General features: G+C 49.4%; 1 protein-coding gene across 1 annotated transcript in view; it reads right to left on the bottom strand.

The window, feature by feature from the left end:
• Positions 1–15989, bottom strand: part of LOC117444085 (NLR family CARD domain-containing protein 3-like) — a 56457-nt gene that overhangs the window by 31833 nt on the left and 8635 nt on the right. The window contains exons 4-8 of the mRNA XM_034079799.2: positions 13060–14941; positions 5645–5818; positions 5077–5250; positions 2884–3057; positions 2247–2420 (exon numbers count right to left, since the gene is read on the bottom strand). Coding sequence (XP_033935690.2) covers positions 2247–2420; positions 2884–3057; positions 5077–5250; positions 5645–5818; positions 13060–14941 — 2578 coding nt within the window. The remainder of the gene's footprint in view (positions 1–2246; positions 2421–2883; positions 3058–5076; positions 5251–5644; positions 5819–13059; positions 14942–15989) is intronic.

Raw genomic sequence — 15989 nt, forward strand, 5'->3', positions numbered from 1 at the left:
AGCCATGGTCCAGGCTTCTGTTCCGGTCCCAGCAGCCATGGTCCCAGCTCCAGTACCGGCCTCAGCAGCCATGGTTCCGGCTCAAGTACCGGCCTCAGCAGCCATGGTTTCGGCTCCAGTACTGGCTCTCCGGCCGACGCCAGCCCCCCATGTCCTGTCGGCGTACCGACCGACTCAATTCCCTTTTCAAGTCCACTCTCAAGTTCCTTCTCAAGTCCCCTCTCAAGTCCTCTCTCAAGTCCCTTCTCAAGTCCACTCTCAAGTTCCTTCTCAAGTCCCCTCTCAAGTCCTCTCTCAAGTCCCTTCTCGAGTCCCCTCTCAAGTCCTCTCTCAAGTCCCTTCTCGAGTCCCCTCTCAAGTCCTTTCTCAAGTCCCCTCTCAAGTCCCTTCTCGAGTCCCTTCTCAAGTCCCCTCTCGAGTCTCTTCTCGAGTCCCCTCTCAAGTCCCTTCTCAAGTCCCCTCTCAAGTCCCTTCTCAAGTCCCTTCTCAAGTCCCCTCTCAAGTCCCTTCTCAAGTCCCTTCTCAAGTCCCTTCTCAAGTCCCCTCTCAAGTCCCTTCTCAAGTCCCTTCTCGAGTCCCCTCTCAAGTCCTCTCTCAAGTCCCTTCTCGAGTCGCCTCTCAAGTCCTTTCTCAAGTCCCCTCTCAAGTCCCTTCTCGAGTCCCTTCTCAAGTCCCCTCTCGAGTCCTTTCTCAAGTCCTCTCTCAAGTCCCTTCTCAAGTCCCCTCTCAAGTCCTCTCTCAAGTCCCTTCTCGAGTCCCCTCTCAAGTCCTCTCTCAAGTCCCTTCTCGAGTCCCCTCTCAAGTCCTTTCTCAAGTCCCCTCTCGAGTTCCTTTCCGAGTCCCTCCTCAAGTCCCCTCTCGAGTCTCTTCTCGAGTCCCCTCTCAAGTCCCTTCTTCTTCTTCTGCCGGGGGTTCTGCTAACCCAATGTCCTGGTCCGTTGGGGGTTCCGCTGAGCGTCCTGCCAACTCTGTGTCCTTTCCTGTTGGGGGTCCCGCCGTCACCTGTCTTGCCGGGGGTCCTGCCAACCCCATGTCCTGTTCCGTTGGGGGTCCGCCGTCACCTGTCTTGCCGGGGGTCCTGCCAACTCCTTGTCCTGTTTCGTTAGGGGTTCCGCTGAGGGTCCTACCAACTCCATGTCCTGTTCCATTGGGGGTCCAGCCGACACCTGTTTTGTCGGGGGTCCTGCCAACTCCACGTCCTGTTCCGTTGGGGATCCAGCTGACACCTGCTCCTCCAGATTTCCTGCCAACACCAGATCCTGTCCTGTTGGGGGCCCCGCCAACACCTGGTCCGCCGGATTTCCCGCCAACACCTTGTCCTGTTCTGTTTGGGGTCCCGTCGACACCAGCCCTTGCTGAGTCGGGGGTTCCACTGACACCAGCCCATGTTCCGTCCAGGGTCCCGTCTACGCGTGTCCCGCCAGGGGTCCACACTAGAGGGGTCCCATTGTTGCGTACATCGTCCTCCGGAGCTGTCCCGTCACCGCCTTCATGCCCATCCTCCGGAGCTGTCCCGTCGCCGCCTTCCTGCCCGCACTCCGGAGCTGTCCCGTCGCCGCCTTTTTGCCCGACCTTGTGCCCGGCCTCCTGAGTTCCCCAGCGGCTTTCGCCCTCGAGCCCGGCCCCCTGAGTTCCCCAGCCACGGCCTTCACCCTCGAGCCTGGCCCCCTGACTCTTCCAGCCGCTGCCTTCGCCCTCATGCCCGGCCCCCTGAGTTCGCCCCTTTTTGAACCCTGCCTGGCCCCCGGGCCGTCCGCCCGAGATTCTCACCATGAACTCTGACTTGCCCGCGGGCCTTCCGCCCGAGACCACCTTCTGTTCCTCTGCCTTGCCTCTGGGCTGTCGACCCGTGATTACCCCTCTCTGTATGTTGTCTTCCCTGTGTTCCCCTGTCGGTTCATTGTTTGTTTTCCTGTCTCCCTCCATGTCAGTCACGGCCAGTTTTGGTAATATATCTTCCTTGTGCTACTATGTGTTTTATGTTATGTCATTTGCCATCAGCTTTTGGAATAAAGCTCGCCTTTTGTTTATAGACCTTTTACCTTTTTTGTAGTCTGCTTTTGGGTCCTACCATTTCCGCGATCATAACAATAACAGTGAAAGAATAATAGTTTCTTTAGGAAACAATCAACTGTTACGACAACATTTACAAACGTATGGATGTAATATATGTATGATGAAGAATCAGGTTGAATAACTAATGAAACATGAGATCTCCAGCAGGAACAGAGAGTCAGAGAACTGACCTGAGAGCCTCCAGTCTGCAGTCTGGACTCTCCAGAAGATCTCTCAGCAGCTTCACTCCTGAATCCTTCAGAGCGTTCTCACTCAGGTCCAGATCTCTCAGATGGGAGGGGTTGGACTTCAGAGCTGAGATCAGATCAGAACAGCTGGTCTCTGACAAACTGCAGCGCCTCAGTCTGAATAAAGAAATCATGATGAGGATTAAAATCAGTTTATAATCCAGTCAGATGTTCAGGTCTGAAATGTGTAGCTCATCATCACTGCGTCCTAATCAATGATCTCTTCCCTGAATTACAGAGACTTTCATTCTGTTATTGCGGATCATCATTATATCAGCCTTCTGTTTATTATCTGTGAAAACACGTCTAAATGATGGAACATCAACATTTCTATGTCAGAAAGTAAACTGTACGTACAACTAATATTAGTTCAGAGGACCTTCTTTATTCAGACCATTTACTAAAGAAAACATACATTCACTTTAACAAAGTGGAAGAATAATAGTTTCTTTAGGAAACAATGAACTGTTACGACAACATTTACAAACGTATGGATGTAATATATGTATGATGAAGAATCAGGTTGAATAACTAATGAAACATGAGATCTCCAGCAGTAACAGAGAGTCAGTGAACTGACCTGAGCGTCTCCAGTCTGCAGTCTGGACTCTCCAGAAGATCTCTCAGCAGCTTCACTTCTGAATCCTGCAGAGCGTTCTCACTCAGGTCCAGATGTCTCAGATGGGAGGGGTTGGACTTCAGCGCTGACACCAGAGCAGAACAGCTGATCTCTGACAAACTGCAGCCCAAGAGACTGAATAAAGAAATCATGATGTAACTTTAGAAAACAATATTCCTGTTTGAAATAACTCCAGGTTTAATAAACTGATCGGAGCTGAAGAAGTTCAGAAAGTGGAAACTCCAAACAGGTTAAAAACTGTAAGACAGAAAAAGTGAAATCGAGCTGATATTCCGTGTTTTTTTTAGGGTCAATAGTTTTATTTGTTAAACCAGTAAACAGAGAGGAGACTGCAGGCTCTTTAGTTTCTGCTCTTAGTCTTACCAAATGATCATAGATCTTTGGGGAGAGGGAAGGGACTCTCAGAAGATAATGAAGAACTAAAGCCCTCGCTCAATAACGCTGGCTTTATAAAGAATAACATCATCAAGGCATGTATATTAATATTTCAGTGAGAAATGTCAGCCTATAGCCACGAGGCGCTGTCTGTAGTGAGGTCTGTGCTGAAGTGCTGTAATTTTCATCCTCGGTACACCTCAACTATGAGAGACAAAATGAGGGGAAACAAATCCAGAAAATCACATTGTCTGATTTTTAAATAATTTATTTGCAAATGATGGTGGAAAATAAGTAAATAACAAAAGTTCATATCAATACTTTGTTATATACCCTTTGTTGGCAATGACAGAGTTCAAACGTTTTCTGTAAGTCTTCACAAGGTGTTCACTGTTGCTGGTACGTTGGCCCGTTCCTCCATGCAGACCTCCTCTAGAGCAGGGATGCTTTGGGGCTGTCGCTGGGCAACACGGACTTTCAACTCCTTCCAAAGATTTTCTATGGGGTTGAGATCTGGAGACTGGCTAGGCCACTCCAGGACCTTGAAATGCTTCTTACGAAGCCACTCCTTTGTTGCCCGGGTGGTGTGTTTGGGATCATTGTCATGCTGAAAGACCCAGCCACGTTTCATCTTCAATGCCCTTGCTGATGGAAGGAGGTTGTCACTCAAAATCTCACGATACATGGCCCCATTCATCCTTTCCTCTCCATGGATCAGTCGTCCTGGTCCCTTTGCAGAAAGCCCCAAAGCCTGATGGTCCCACCCCCATGTTTCACAGTAGGTGTTCTTCGGATGCAACTCAGCATTCTTTCTCCTCCAAACACGTCTAGTTGAGTTTTTACCAAAAGGTTCTATTTTGGTTTCATCTGACCATATGACATTCTCCCAATCCTCTTCTGGATCATCTAAATGCTCTCTAGCAGACTTCAGACGGGCCTGGACATGTCCTGGCTTCAGCAGGGGGACACGTCTGGCACTGCAGGGTTTGAGTCCCTGGCGGCGTAGTGTGTTTCTGATTGTAGCCTTTGTTACTTTGGTCCCAGCTCTCTGCAGGTCATGGACTCGGTCCCCCGTGTGGTTCTGGGATCTTTGCTCACCGGTCTTGTGATCACGTTGACCCCACGGGGTGAGATCTTGCGTGGAGCCCCAGATCGAGGGAGATTATCAGTGGTCTTGTATGTCTTCCATTTTCTAATAATTGCTCCCACAGTTGATTTCTTCACACCAAGCTGCTTACCTATTGCAGATGCAGTCTTCCCAGCCTGGTGCAGGTCTACCATTGTGTTTCTGGTGTCCTTTGACAGCTCTCTGGTCTTGGCCACAGTGGAGTTTGGAGTGTGACGGTTTGAGGTTGTGGACAGGTGTCTTTTATACTGATAACGAGTTCAAACAGGTGCCAATAATACAGTTAACGAGTGGAGGACAGAGGAGGCTCTGAGAGAAGAAGTTACAGGTCTGTGAGAGCCAGACATCTTGTTTGTTTGTAGGTGACCAAATACTTATTTTACCGAGGAATTTACCAATTAATTCATTAAAAATCCTACAATGTGATTTCCTGGATTCTTTCCCCCCATGCTGTCTCTCATAGTTGAAGTGTATCTAGGATGAACATGACAGGCCTCTCATCTTTTTAAGTGGGAGAACTTGCACAATTGGTGGCTGACTAAATACTTTGTTGCCCCACTGTATGTCCACTCATGACAGCCCTAATAAATACAGATTGATCTCAGCACAGAAGTTAAAGATGGTGAACTGACCTGAGAGCCTCCAGTCTGCAGTCTGGACTCTCCAGAAGATCTCTCAGCAGCTCCACTCCTGAATCCTGCAGAGCGTTGAGACTCAGGTCCAGCTCTCTCAGATGGGAGGGGTTGGACTTCAGAGCTGAGATCAGATCAGAACAGCTGATCTCTGACAACCTGCAGCCTCTCAGTCTGAATAAAGAAAACATGATGTCACTTTAGAAAACAAAGTTCCTGTTTGAAATAACTCCAGGTGTAATAATCTGATCGGAGTCAAACAGGGTTTTAATGTCAGAGATGAAGTTGATAATCTGGAACTTTAACTTTTCTCAGATGTTTAACAACTCATTCCTCTTCCTCACAGCTCCTCAGTACTGACAGCATCTCCACTGACTCCTGGAGCACACAGTGAGTCTGTGGAAGCTCAGACTCTCTCCCTCACACATTCACCTTCTCTCTGTTACTCTGATCAATATTCAGTCATTAGCAAAAGTGAGGAAAATAATTAAAATGTATTTGTTCAAAGGAAAATTCAGAAAGTGATACATAAAACCAGATCTGTATGAACTGCAGTCAGTGAACTGACCTGAGAGACTCCAGTCTGCAGTTTGGACTCTTCAGTCCAGAGCTCAGCAGCTCCACTCGTGAGTCCTTCAGATCGTTGTGACTCAGGTCCAGATCTCTCATGTGGGAGGGGTCAGACTTCAGAGCTGAGGCCAAGACTTCACATTCAGTCTCTGAGAGTCCGCAGCCAGAAAGTCTATAATAACACATATATTACAACAGGTGTTAAAAAAGAGGAAACATTATATTAAACTCAAGCATTAGATTAAAACATATTTGACATGTTCTGATAGACATTTTCTGTTATTCCACGTAATATTATATAAAATAATGTATTATAATAGAGTGTAATGTGTTGTCAGTGTGATCTGATCACATGTCTGTGCTCCTGCTGTCAGTGCCTGTTACCAAAGAAACAGAAATCAAATAAATCACTTAACAATATTAGAGATGTAGGTAGTTATAAGCAGAGTTGGGTGTAATAATATTACTTTTGTCGGTAACGGAGTAGTGTAACGCGCTACTTTTATAATTCAGTAGTCACACTACAGTTACTAACATCGCCCCGACACGCGTTACTTCGTTACTTTCTAAAATCAGTCATAATCAAACCTCAACAAACACCTGCTAAGAACACATGCTAACGTGAAGCTAACGCACAGCTATTTGTTGTTTGTTTATATCACGTAGTCTGTTCTTCTTCTCTGTTTTCCGGTTGTTGCCTGTTTTGAATGACGAATACACACTGCCGCCGCTTGCTGGTGAGGAGAGTTATTGCCACTCACGCATGCGCAGTTCGTACGTGCTCGGCTGAAGTCTGGCTCCAGTGCAACACATGGCCAACACGCAGGAGAACACGCTGACGCAACAGCGTGAGCAGAGATAGACTGCGCAAAATATACAGATAGCAGGAGACAGAGGACAGCCACGGTCAGATAGCAGGAGACAGAGGACAGCCACGGTCAGATAGCAGGAGACAGAGGACAGCCACGGTCAGATAGCAGGAGACAGAGGACAGCCACGGTCAGATAGCAGGAGACAGAGGACAGCCACGGTCAGATAGCAGGAGACAGGACAGCCACGGTCAGATAGCAGGAGACAGAGGACAGCCACAGTCAGATAGCAGGAGACAGAGGACAGCCACGGTCAGATAGCAGGAGACAGAGGACAGCCACGGTCAGATAGCAGGAGACAGAGGACAGCCACGGTCAGATAGCAGGAGACAGAGGACAGCCACGGTCAGATAGCAGGAGACAGGACAGCCACGGTCAGATAGCAGGAGACAGAGGACAGCCACAGTCAGATAGCAGGAGACAGAGGACAGCCACGGTCAGATAGCAGGAGACAGAGGACAGCCACAGTCAGATAGCAGGAGACAGAGGACAGCCACGGTCAGATAGCAGGAGACAGAGGACAGCCACGGTCAGATAGCAGGAGACAGAGGACAGCCACGGTCAGATAGCAGGAGACAGAGGACAGCCACGGTCAGATAGCAGGAGACAGAGGACAGCCACGGTCAGATAGCAGGAGACAGAGGACAGCCACGGTCAGATAGCAGGAGACAGAGGACAGCCACGGTCAGATAGCAGGAGACAGAGGACAGCCACGGTCAGATAGCAGGAGACAGAGGACAGCCACGGTCAGATAGCAGGAGACACAGAGGACAGCCACGGTCAGATAGCAGGAGACAGAGGACAGCCACAGTCAGATAGCAGGAGACAGAGGACAGCCACGGTCAGATAGCAGGAGACAGAGGACAGCCACAGTCAGATAGCAGGAGACAGAGGACAGCCACGGTCAGATAGCAGGAGACAGAGGACAGCCACGGTCAGATAGCAGGAGACAGAGGACAGCCACGGTCAGATAGCAGGAGACAGAGGACAGCCACGGTCAGATAGCAGGAGACAGAGGACAGCCACGGTCAGATAGCAGGAGACAGAGGACAGCCACGGTCAGATAGCGGGAGACAGAGGACAGCCACGGTCAGATAGCAGGAGACAGAGGACAGCCACGGTCAGATAGCGGGAGACAGAGGACAGCCACGGTCAGATAGCGGGAGACAGAGGACAGCCACGGTCAGATAGCAGGAGACAGAGGACAGCCACGGTCAGATAGCGGGAGACAGAGGACAGCCACGGTCAGATAGCAGGAGACAGAGGACAGCCACGGTCAGATAGCAGGAGACAGAGGACAGCCACGGTCAGATAGCAGGAGACAGAGGACAGCCACGGTCAGATAGCAGGAGACAGAGGACAGCCACGGTCAGATAGGAGGAGACAGAGGACAGCCACGGTCAGATAGCAGGAGACAGAGGACAGCCACGGTCAGATAGGAGAACATTCAGGATCTGGATCACTCTAATGCGACAATGGAAACTGAACTAAAGAGAACATTTGAAACTTTAGCAGTCTGCGTGATCTGCCTGCAGGGAGGGGCGGGCTGCGAGTAAAGTAACGAGTAAAGTAACGAGTAAAGTAACAAGTTCTATTTCGTATGAGGCTTCGCCCTCTAAGGCTATCGCTATTGGGTAATCCCTATGCACGTGTGCAGCACTGACAGACTTAATCCACGCCCACCTATGACGTGGGCCCACCTCCGGCCTCACTTCCGTATAAATAGGAAGAAGGCCCGTCCAACTGCTCCCACTTGTCTTCAGCACTCCGTAGTAGCAGAAGCACTGTAGCAGGCACATTAGAAAACAAAGATTCCTCCCGTAAAACGCTTTGCTTCTCGTGGAAAGATGGGGCAGTTACGTAAGTCAGGGCTGCGTCCGGAATTGCCTTTCATGTGAGACGGGCTACATAATGAGCTTTGACAAACACTCTCAGTGTGAGTCCTGCTTGGGGTCAAAGCATGCGAGCTGCTCTCGCCCCACAGGTGTCCTGCTCGCTGGGTGCCGGCTCCCTCCGGCCCGAAGGCAGCAGAGAGCGGACCTGAGAGAAAACAGCAACCTTGCCGTCACGACTGTTGCCTTTTATATAAAAAATATACTGCAGTTGATGCGATACCTGAAGGACTCGCATGTAAATGCGAACCGGCTCAGTCCGTCTGACATGCACACCATAGTGCGGGAGTTGCAAGGTTGCCTGGTGCGCCTGCACAGGGAGGTGCCGGTGCACCAGCTCCATGTGAAGAGGCGTAAGCTGGACGGCCTGCCCGCCTATGGTGATCTTGAAAAGTGTCTTTCTGCCTCTGTCAAGCGCATCCCGGAACTGTTGGATCGAATGGAGCGTTCCCCCTCTGCAGAAGCCCGCTACCTACTATACGGCTATGTCTCACTCCATCGGTCCCTGCTCGATGCTCACCGTGCAGGAGTCTACGCAAACATGACTAATTCAGAGGTGAATGATGCGGAAAACAGGGACACCAAGCACGGTTACGTCATCCATGTGAAGGCACACAAGACCGCCAAAACCTTTGGAGTGCAGGTGCACTGTACTACGGAGGACTTTGGCTGGGTCCAACGATGGATGCAAATCAAAAATACGGTGGTTGGGCATAAGAATCGCTACTTCCTCTACGCGGCGGGGGACGGCCCCTCGGAGAACCTCCACATGTTTCTCAACCATGCATGGACTGATGTAGGGCTTCAGGGGTCGATGTCCCACACCCTGCTCCGCACCGCCCTGGCAGACACTGGGAGTTTGGTAATGACTGCACATGTAACTGTTACCCATTCCAGTTTGACTAATTATCCGCATCTTTCCAGGTGAAGAGATACCAGGACCCAGGACCCATCCAATCGTGAGGTGCTCTCCCGGTTTATGTGACTTAAGGACGGCTAACCGCCACTACGCCAGCAACCCAGGTGTTAAGGACGCCTTGGGCATCAGATACATGTTTCAACAGTCGTTTGCCCAGGCGACAATGGATGCACAAGCCGAGGCCGGGATAGAACCTGAAGCAACTTTCCACTTTAGAGATAAAATCCTTGGTCCGGACGGCTTCACAGTCGAATTCTACAAGGCATATTCGTCTCTTTTGGCCCCAATTCTAGCAAGGATGTGTAATGATTGCCTTAAAGAAGGCCGGTTACCTCGAACCCTGTCCATGGCATCCACCTCTCTACTATTGAAGAAGGATGAAGATCCTACTCTTTGTGGCAGCGACCATTTCCCCTCCTAAAGGTTGATTGTAAAATACTGGAGATGTTGTCCGTCCGCCTCCAACTCGTGATACCTTCGATCGTTCCGTTGACCAAACAGGCTTTATGATACCAGGAGGCTACTTAATGTTATTTTCTCGCCCCCGTCTAATGTCCCCGAAGTCATAGTTTCACTCGATGTGGAGAAAGCTTTTGATAGGGTGGAGTGGAGCTACCTGTTCTTCATTTTAGAAAAATGTGGCTTTGACTCCAAATGTATTTCTTGGATTAAGCTTTCATACGCCTCCCCTTCTGCATCGGCAAACACAACGCATTCACTCGTCTGCCTTCCCTCTCCAACGTGGGACACGCCAGGGCTGCCCGCGTTCTCCCCTATTGTTTAATGTAGCCATCGAGCCTCTAGCTATGGCTCAGAGGCCACAATGGGTTTGAGGGCATCACTCGCCATGGTATAGTTCACAAACGTTCCCGTTGACCTTCTCCTACACGTCTCCAATCCCGTGTCCTCTCGCCCTCCTACATTGTCAATCCTTGAGCAGTTTGGTCGTTTATCAGGCTACAAATTAAATCTCCAAAAGAGCGAACTATTTTTTGTAAACCAACTGGCGAAGACACTCCCCCGACCGCTGTTCCCTTTAACATTGCATCAGACGGCTTCAGATACTTGGGGGCGTCCATCACCAGCTCCTTCAAAGATCTGTTTCCCAAACATGTTAACCACTCTTAGCTAAATGCAAATCGGACCTCTCTCGGTGGTCTTCCCTTCCCTTATCCCTTGCTGGCGTGTCAATCTTATTAAAATGGTAATTCTGCCGAAGTTCGTATATCTCTTCCAGCATATCCCAATTTGCATCAATACATCTTTCAGTCCTGACGGTCAACTAAAAGCGTTCATTTGGGATGACAAACCCGCCCGTCTTAAAAAATCTATTCTTCAGCTCCCCGTGTTGGAGGGCGGCTTGGCACTCCCGAACTTCCGTCACTGCTACTGGGCCTCTAATATGAACCGACTCCTTTACTGGACTGGCCCCAAGACTCCTACCTCCAGCCCACCATGGGTTCACATGGAGACCTCCTCCTCCTCCAGCTCCTTACACTCTGTGATTTGCTCCCAACTTCCCGTAAGGACGCACAAAATCTCAGTCAACCCAATTGTTACCAGTACTATTAAGATTTGGCTTCAATTCAGAAGGCAACATGGCTTACACAGAGAAGCTCCGATACTAAATAATCACTCATTCTCTCCATCCTGCTCGGACCCCACCTTCCGAATGTGGGCGGCCAACGGGCTCGTCACGATCAGTCATCTTTACAAGGATGGGCTTTTCTCTGACTTTGCATCCTTGTCAGCCAAACAGTCATCTTTTCCGCTTCTTCTAAATTAGGCATTTTGCTCAAAAGCCAATACAAATATTTTGAAAAAAAAAAAAATCCAGAGTTTCTTCCATAACCCCATGGACAGCAGGCACATGTGGCAGGGAATTCAGTCCGTCACTGGATACAAGGCTGCTCCACCACCCTGTGACAATGATACTATATTTCTCAACAACCTCAATAATGACTTTGGTCGCTTTGAGGCACCACTGCAATGAAAGCTGTCCCCAAGCAGGGGGAACAAAGACTTCGCCTTGACACAGCTGAAGTTCGGAGGACCCTGAGGAAAGTCAACCCCCGGAAGGCAGCAGGCCCCGGCAGTATACCAGGACGGGTGCTCAGTGACTGCGCGGACCAGCTGGCCCATGTCCTCACAGACATCTTCAACACCTAACTGGACCTGGCCATTGTTCCATCATGTTTTAAGACGGCAGCCATTGCACCTGTGCCAAATAAATCCTCAATGACCTGCCTGAATGATTACCGGCCTGTGGCACTCACCCCCATCATGATGAAGTGTTTTGAGAGGCTGGTAAAGAACCATATCATCTCCATACTTCCCCCCACACTTAGCCCGTTTCAGTTTGCTTACCGCCATAACCGCTCTACAGAGGACGCTATCTCCTCTGCGCTCCATGTGAGCCCACCTGGAGGAGAAGAACACCCATGTGCGAATGCTGTTCCTGGATTTCAGCTCAGCGTTCAACACAATCATCCCCCAGCATCGGGTAGACAAACTGGGACCCCTGGGACTCAACACACCCCTGTGTAACTGGCTGCTGGGTTTCCTAATAGAGAGAGCCCAGTATGTTCGGGTCGGTAACAACACCTCCAGCACCATCACCTTAAACACCGGCTCCCCGCAGGGCTGCGTTCTGGGACCACTGCCTTTCACCCTGGTGACCCACGACTGCTGCTCCAGGTTCAGTACCAACCACATCATAAAGTACGCGGACGATACGACAGTGGAGGGACTCATCAGGGACAACAAGGAACAGGCCTACAGGGAGGAGGGGAAACATCTGACAGGCTGGTGTAACACCAACAACCTGATCCTGAATGTCGATAAAACAAAAGAGATAATTGTCGACTTCAGGAACAAAACGCACCGTCACCCACCACTCCACATCAACGGCACAGCAGTGAAGACTACGGACAGCACCAAGTTCCTGGGGTGCATATCACAAGCAGTCTGACCGGGTCCACTCACACTACATCACTATTTAAGAAGGCACAGCAGCGCCTACACTTCCTGCACAGCTCCCCCTCCCATCCTCACCACGTTCTACAGAGGAACCACAGAGAGCGTGCTGACCATCGGCATCTGGTCGAGAGACTGCAACGCCAAAGACTGGAAGTCTCTGCAGAGAGTGGTCAGGACCGCAGAGAAGATCATCGGAGTTTCTCTCCCTCCCATCAGAGACTCAGAAACGCTGCCTGACCCCACTCGTCCTCACCAGGCTCTGTTCTCCCTGCTGCCCTCCGGCAAGAGGCTCCGCAGCATTAAGCGCAGAACAGCAGATTCTGCAATAGCTTTTCCCCCCATGCCATCAGACTGCTGAACAGCTAGTAGCACATATGTTCTATAGTATGTCTATTTTATTTATATGTATAGTAAGTCTTTATATTTTAAACGCACACTTTATCTTTAATTTTATCAGCACCATGTCATTTAAAAGTATTTAATTATATGCACAATTTTAGCAAGTTCTTATATTGTCCTGTTCCTGTAAGGCAGTACAACGCAATTTCGTTTTAATAGTACACTCTGTGTCTCGTTGAAATGACAATAAAGTCCAAGTCAATACGAAGAGAGAAACGGTTCAATTGAACCATTATTATAAATACATGGAAGTGTTGGTTTATTTTGCTCTCAGTATTTAAACAGCAGAAATGTTAGTGTTTATTTGAATAATTAAACTTCTTTAGTTTATAAAGTTAACCACATCTGGACTCACTTGGCCTTCCTGCAGTTCCTCACAGCTGGAATCAGTCTCCGTCGTCCCTCATCTGTTGTTTTGTACTTCTTCAGGTCCAACTCATCCAGAACCTCCTCTGACATCTGCAGCATGTAGGCCAGAGCAGAGCAGTGGATCTCAGAGAGTTCCTTCTCTGATCTGTTCCCTGACTTCAGGAACTCTGTGATCTCCTGATGCACCGAGAGGTCCTTCATCTCTGTCAGGCAGTGGAAGACGTTGATCATCCTTTCAGGAGAGATTTTAGAACTTCTCATCTCCTTCAGGTTGCTGATGGCTCTCTGGATGGTTTCTGGACGGACTTCTGGACGGTTGTGTGTGCGACCCAGCAGGCCTCTGACGAGTCTCTTGATTATTTTTGGACGCTTGTCTGTGCGACCCAGCAGGCCTCCTAACAGTCTCTGGTTGGACTCCAGAGAGAGGCCGTGGAGAAAGCGGACAAACAGGTCCAGGTGGCCATTTTCACTTTGGAGGGATTTCTCCATGGCTCCTTTTAGGAAGACATCCAGGGATGGGTAATCCTGATCATGGTTTTTACTGTTCTCATAGGGCCAGTCTCTCTTCAGGAAGTCCTTCAGTACCGCTGTGTCTCTGTTGGTGTAACAGTGGAACATGTAGACTGCAGCCAGGAACTCCTGAACGCTCAGGTGAACAAAGCAGTAGACTGTTTTCTGGAAGATCACACTCTCTCTTTTGAAGATCTCTGTGCAAACTCCTGAGTGCACCAAGGCCTCAGTGACACCAAGGCCACAGCGCTGCAGGTCTTCTTGGTAGAACATGATATCTCCTTTCTCCAGATGTTCAAAGGCCAGCCTCCCCAGCTTCAGAAGAAGCTTCCTGTCAGCCTCCGTCAGCTGCTGTGGACTCGTCTCATGTCCCTCTTTATACTTCTGCTTCTTCCTCTTGGTCTGGACCAGCAGGAAGCGTGAGTACATGTCAGTGAGGGTCTGGGGCAGCTCTCCTCTCTGGTCTGTAGTCCACATGTGGTCCAGAACTGCAGCAGTGATCCAGCAGAAGACTGGGATCAGACACATGATGTGGAGGCTCCTGGAGCTCTTGATGTGAGAGATGATTCTGCTGGACAGGTCTTCATCACTCGATCTCCTCCTGAAGTACTCCTCCTTCTGGGCGTCAGTGAAGCCTCGTACTTCTGTCACCCTGTCCACACACTCAGGAGGGATCTGATTGGCCGCTGCAGGTCTGGAAGTTATCCAGACGAGAGCCGAGGGAAGCAGCCTCCCCCTGATGAGGTTAGTCAGCAGCACGTTGACTGAGGACTTCTGAGAGACATCAGACACAACCTCACTGTTTCTGAAGTCCAGAGAAAGTCTGCTTTCATCCAGGCCGTCAAAGATGAGCAGCACTTTGCAGACAGCCAGCTGCTCTGCTGTGACCTCCTGTAAGGTTGGATGGAAGACGTGGAGCAGCCTGAGAAGACTGTACTGCTCAGCTTTGATCAGGTTCAGCTCCCTGAAGGAGAGCGGGATCACCAGACTCACATCTTGGTTTCCCAAACCCTCGGCCCAGTCCAGAGTGAACTTCTGCACCGAGAAGGTTTTTCCAACTCCAGCGACTCCGTTGGTCAGGACCGCTCTGATGGGAGTCTGCTGGTCCGGTAAGGCTCTAAAGATGTCCTGGCACTCGATTGGAGTGTCATGGAGGGTCTCCTTCTTGGAAGCTGCCTCCAGCTGCCTCACCTCATGCTGGGTATTAACCTCTTCACTCTGGCCTTGTGTGATGTAGAGCTCAGTGAAGATCCTGTTGAGGAGAGTTTTACTTTGATCAGTTCCTTCAGTCACACGTTCACATCTCCTCCTCAGACTGAGCCGATGTTCATCGAGAACCTCCTGCAGACCACTATCTGCTGGAAGAGAAGGAAACAGGAGAGACTCAGAAACTGCTTTTAACCTGTTAAACCCCCCATCCCTCCGGAGAAACGCATCATCTGCAGGAAACAGCGTCTGAGGGCTTCTTAATATCTAATAAACTATGAATGTTTCAAATCCATGTAACAGGAAGAAACTCAGCTAACTGATGATATAAACAATTTTTAGAAAAACAAAACACAAGACTAACGCTGAGCCTCTGAATTAGCCCGGAGCGGAAAAAATGCTAACGCCGTTAGCACAGAACTCACGGTATAAATCCATTATTACTTATCGTAAATGCAAATCCAACCCATTGATTCGACAGGTATCTGTATCATCACTCCACGATCAGAACTCGCGACATTAGAAACAAAAACAGACATCACAACACGTGGCATTAGGTAGCAAACACAATAAAGCAATATGTCTTACCTTTGTCGTAGAAAGTTGTCTTCAATGGCATTAAAATGATAAAAATGCTGCTGAAGTTAATCCATAGGTTAATACAATGTGTCTGTGTCACTTTGAAATGATTTCTGATAATCCATCAGCAATAAACCTAGTTTTCAGTTTTCAGATTTCAGAGCGTAAGATAGGTTTCGCTTTGGGCAAACGGCGTGCGCAGAGCCCCCACTTCTCAATGGTAAAATTGGTGCGTATTTAAAAATTCCTCTTCGATTCTATTGGCTCTAACGGTTCAAAAGACATGTCAATCATCAACATCGACCAATGGGTTATAAATACATAAATATATGACGGAAGGAATATTAATATATTCCCCACAGGAGCACTTTGGGGTGAAGAGTCTCAGGGACACAACGACATGCTGACTGCAGCGGGGTTTGAACCTGTGACCCCTTGATCCGAACACCAACGCACAAACCACTGCACCACACGCGTCACAGTTTATAGCCAAGCGTAGCCTCTTGGAGACTCAAACTGAACTGGAAATTGAGCCACCACATTAAGTCAACAGAAAAAGGCGGTGTTACCCACCAGAGACCGAACTGGCCGGCTTCCTTAGGTTTACGGATCGCTTGGACG

This window comes from Pseudochaenichthys georgianus, unplaced genomic scaffold (assembly GCF_902827115.2).
Source record: "Pseudochaenichthys georgianus unplaced genomic scaffold, fPseGeo1.2 scaffold_727_arrow_ctg1, whole genome shotgun sequence".
Taxonomy (NCBI): domain Eukaryota; kingdom Metazoa; phylum Chordata; class Actinopteri; order Perciformes; family Channichthyidae; genus Pseudochaenichthys; species Pseudochaenichthys georgianus.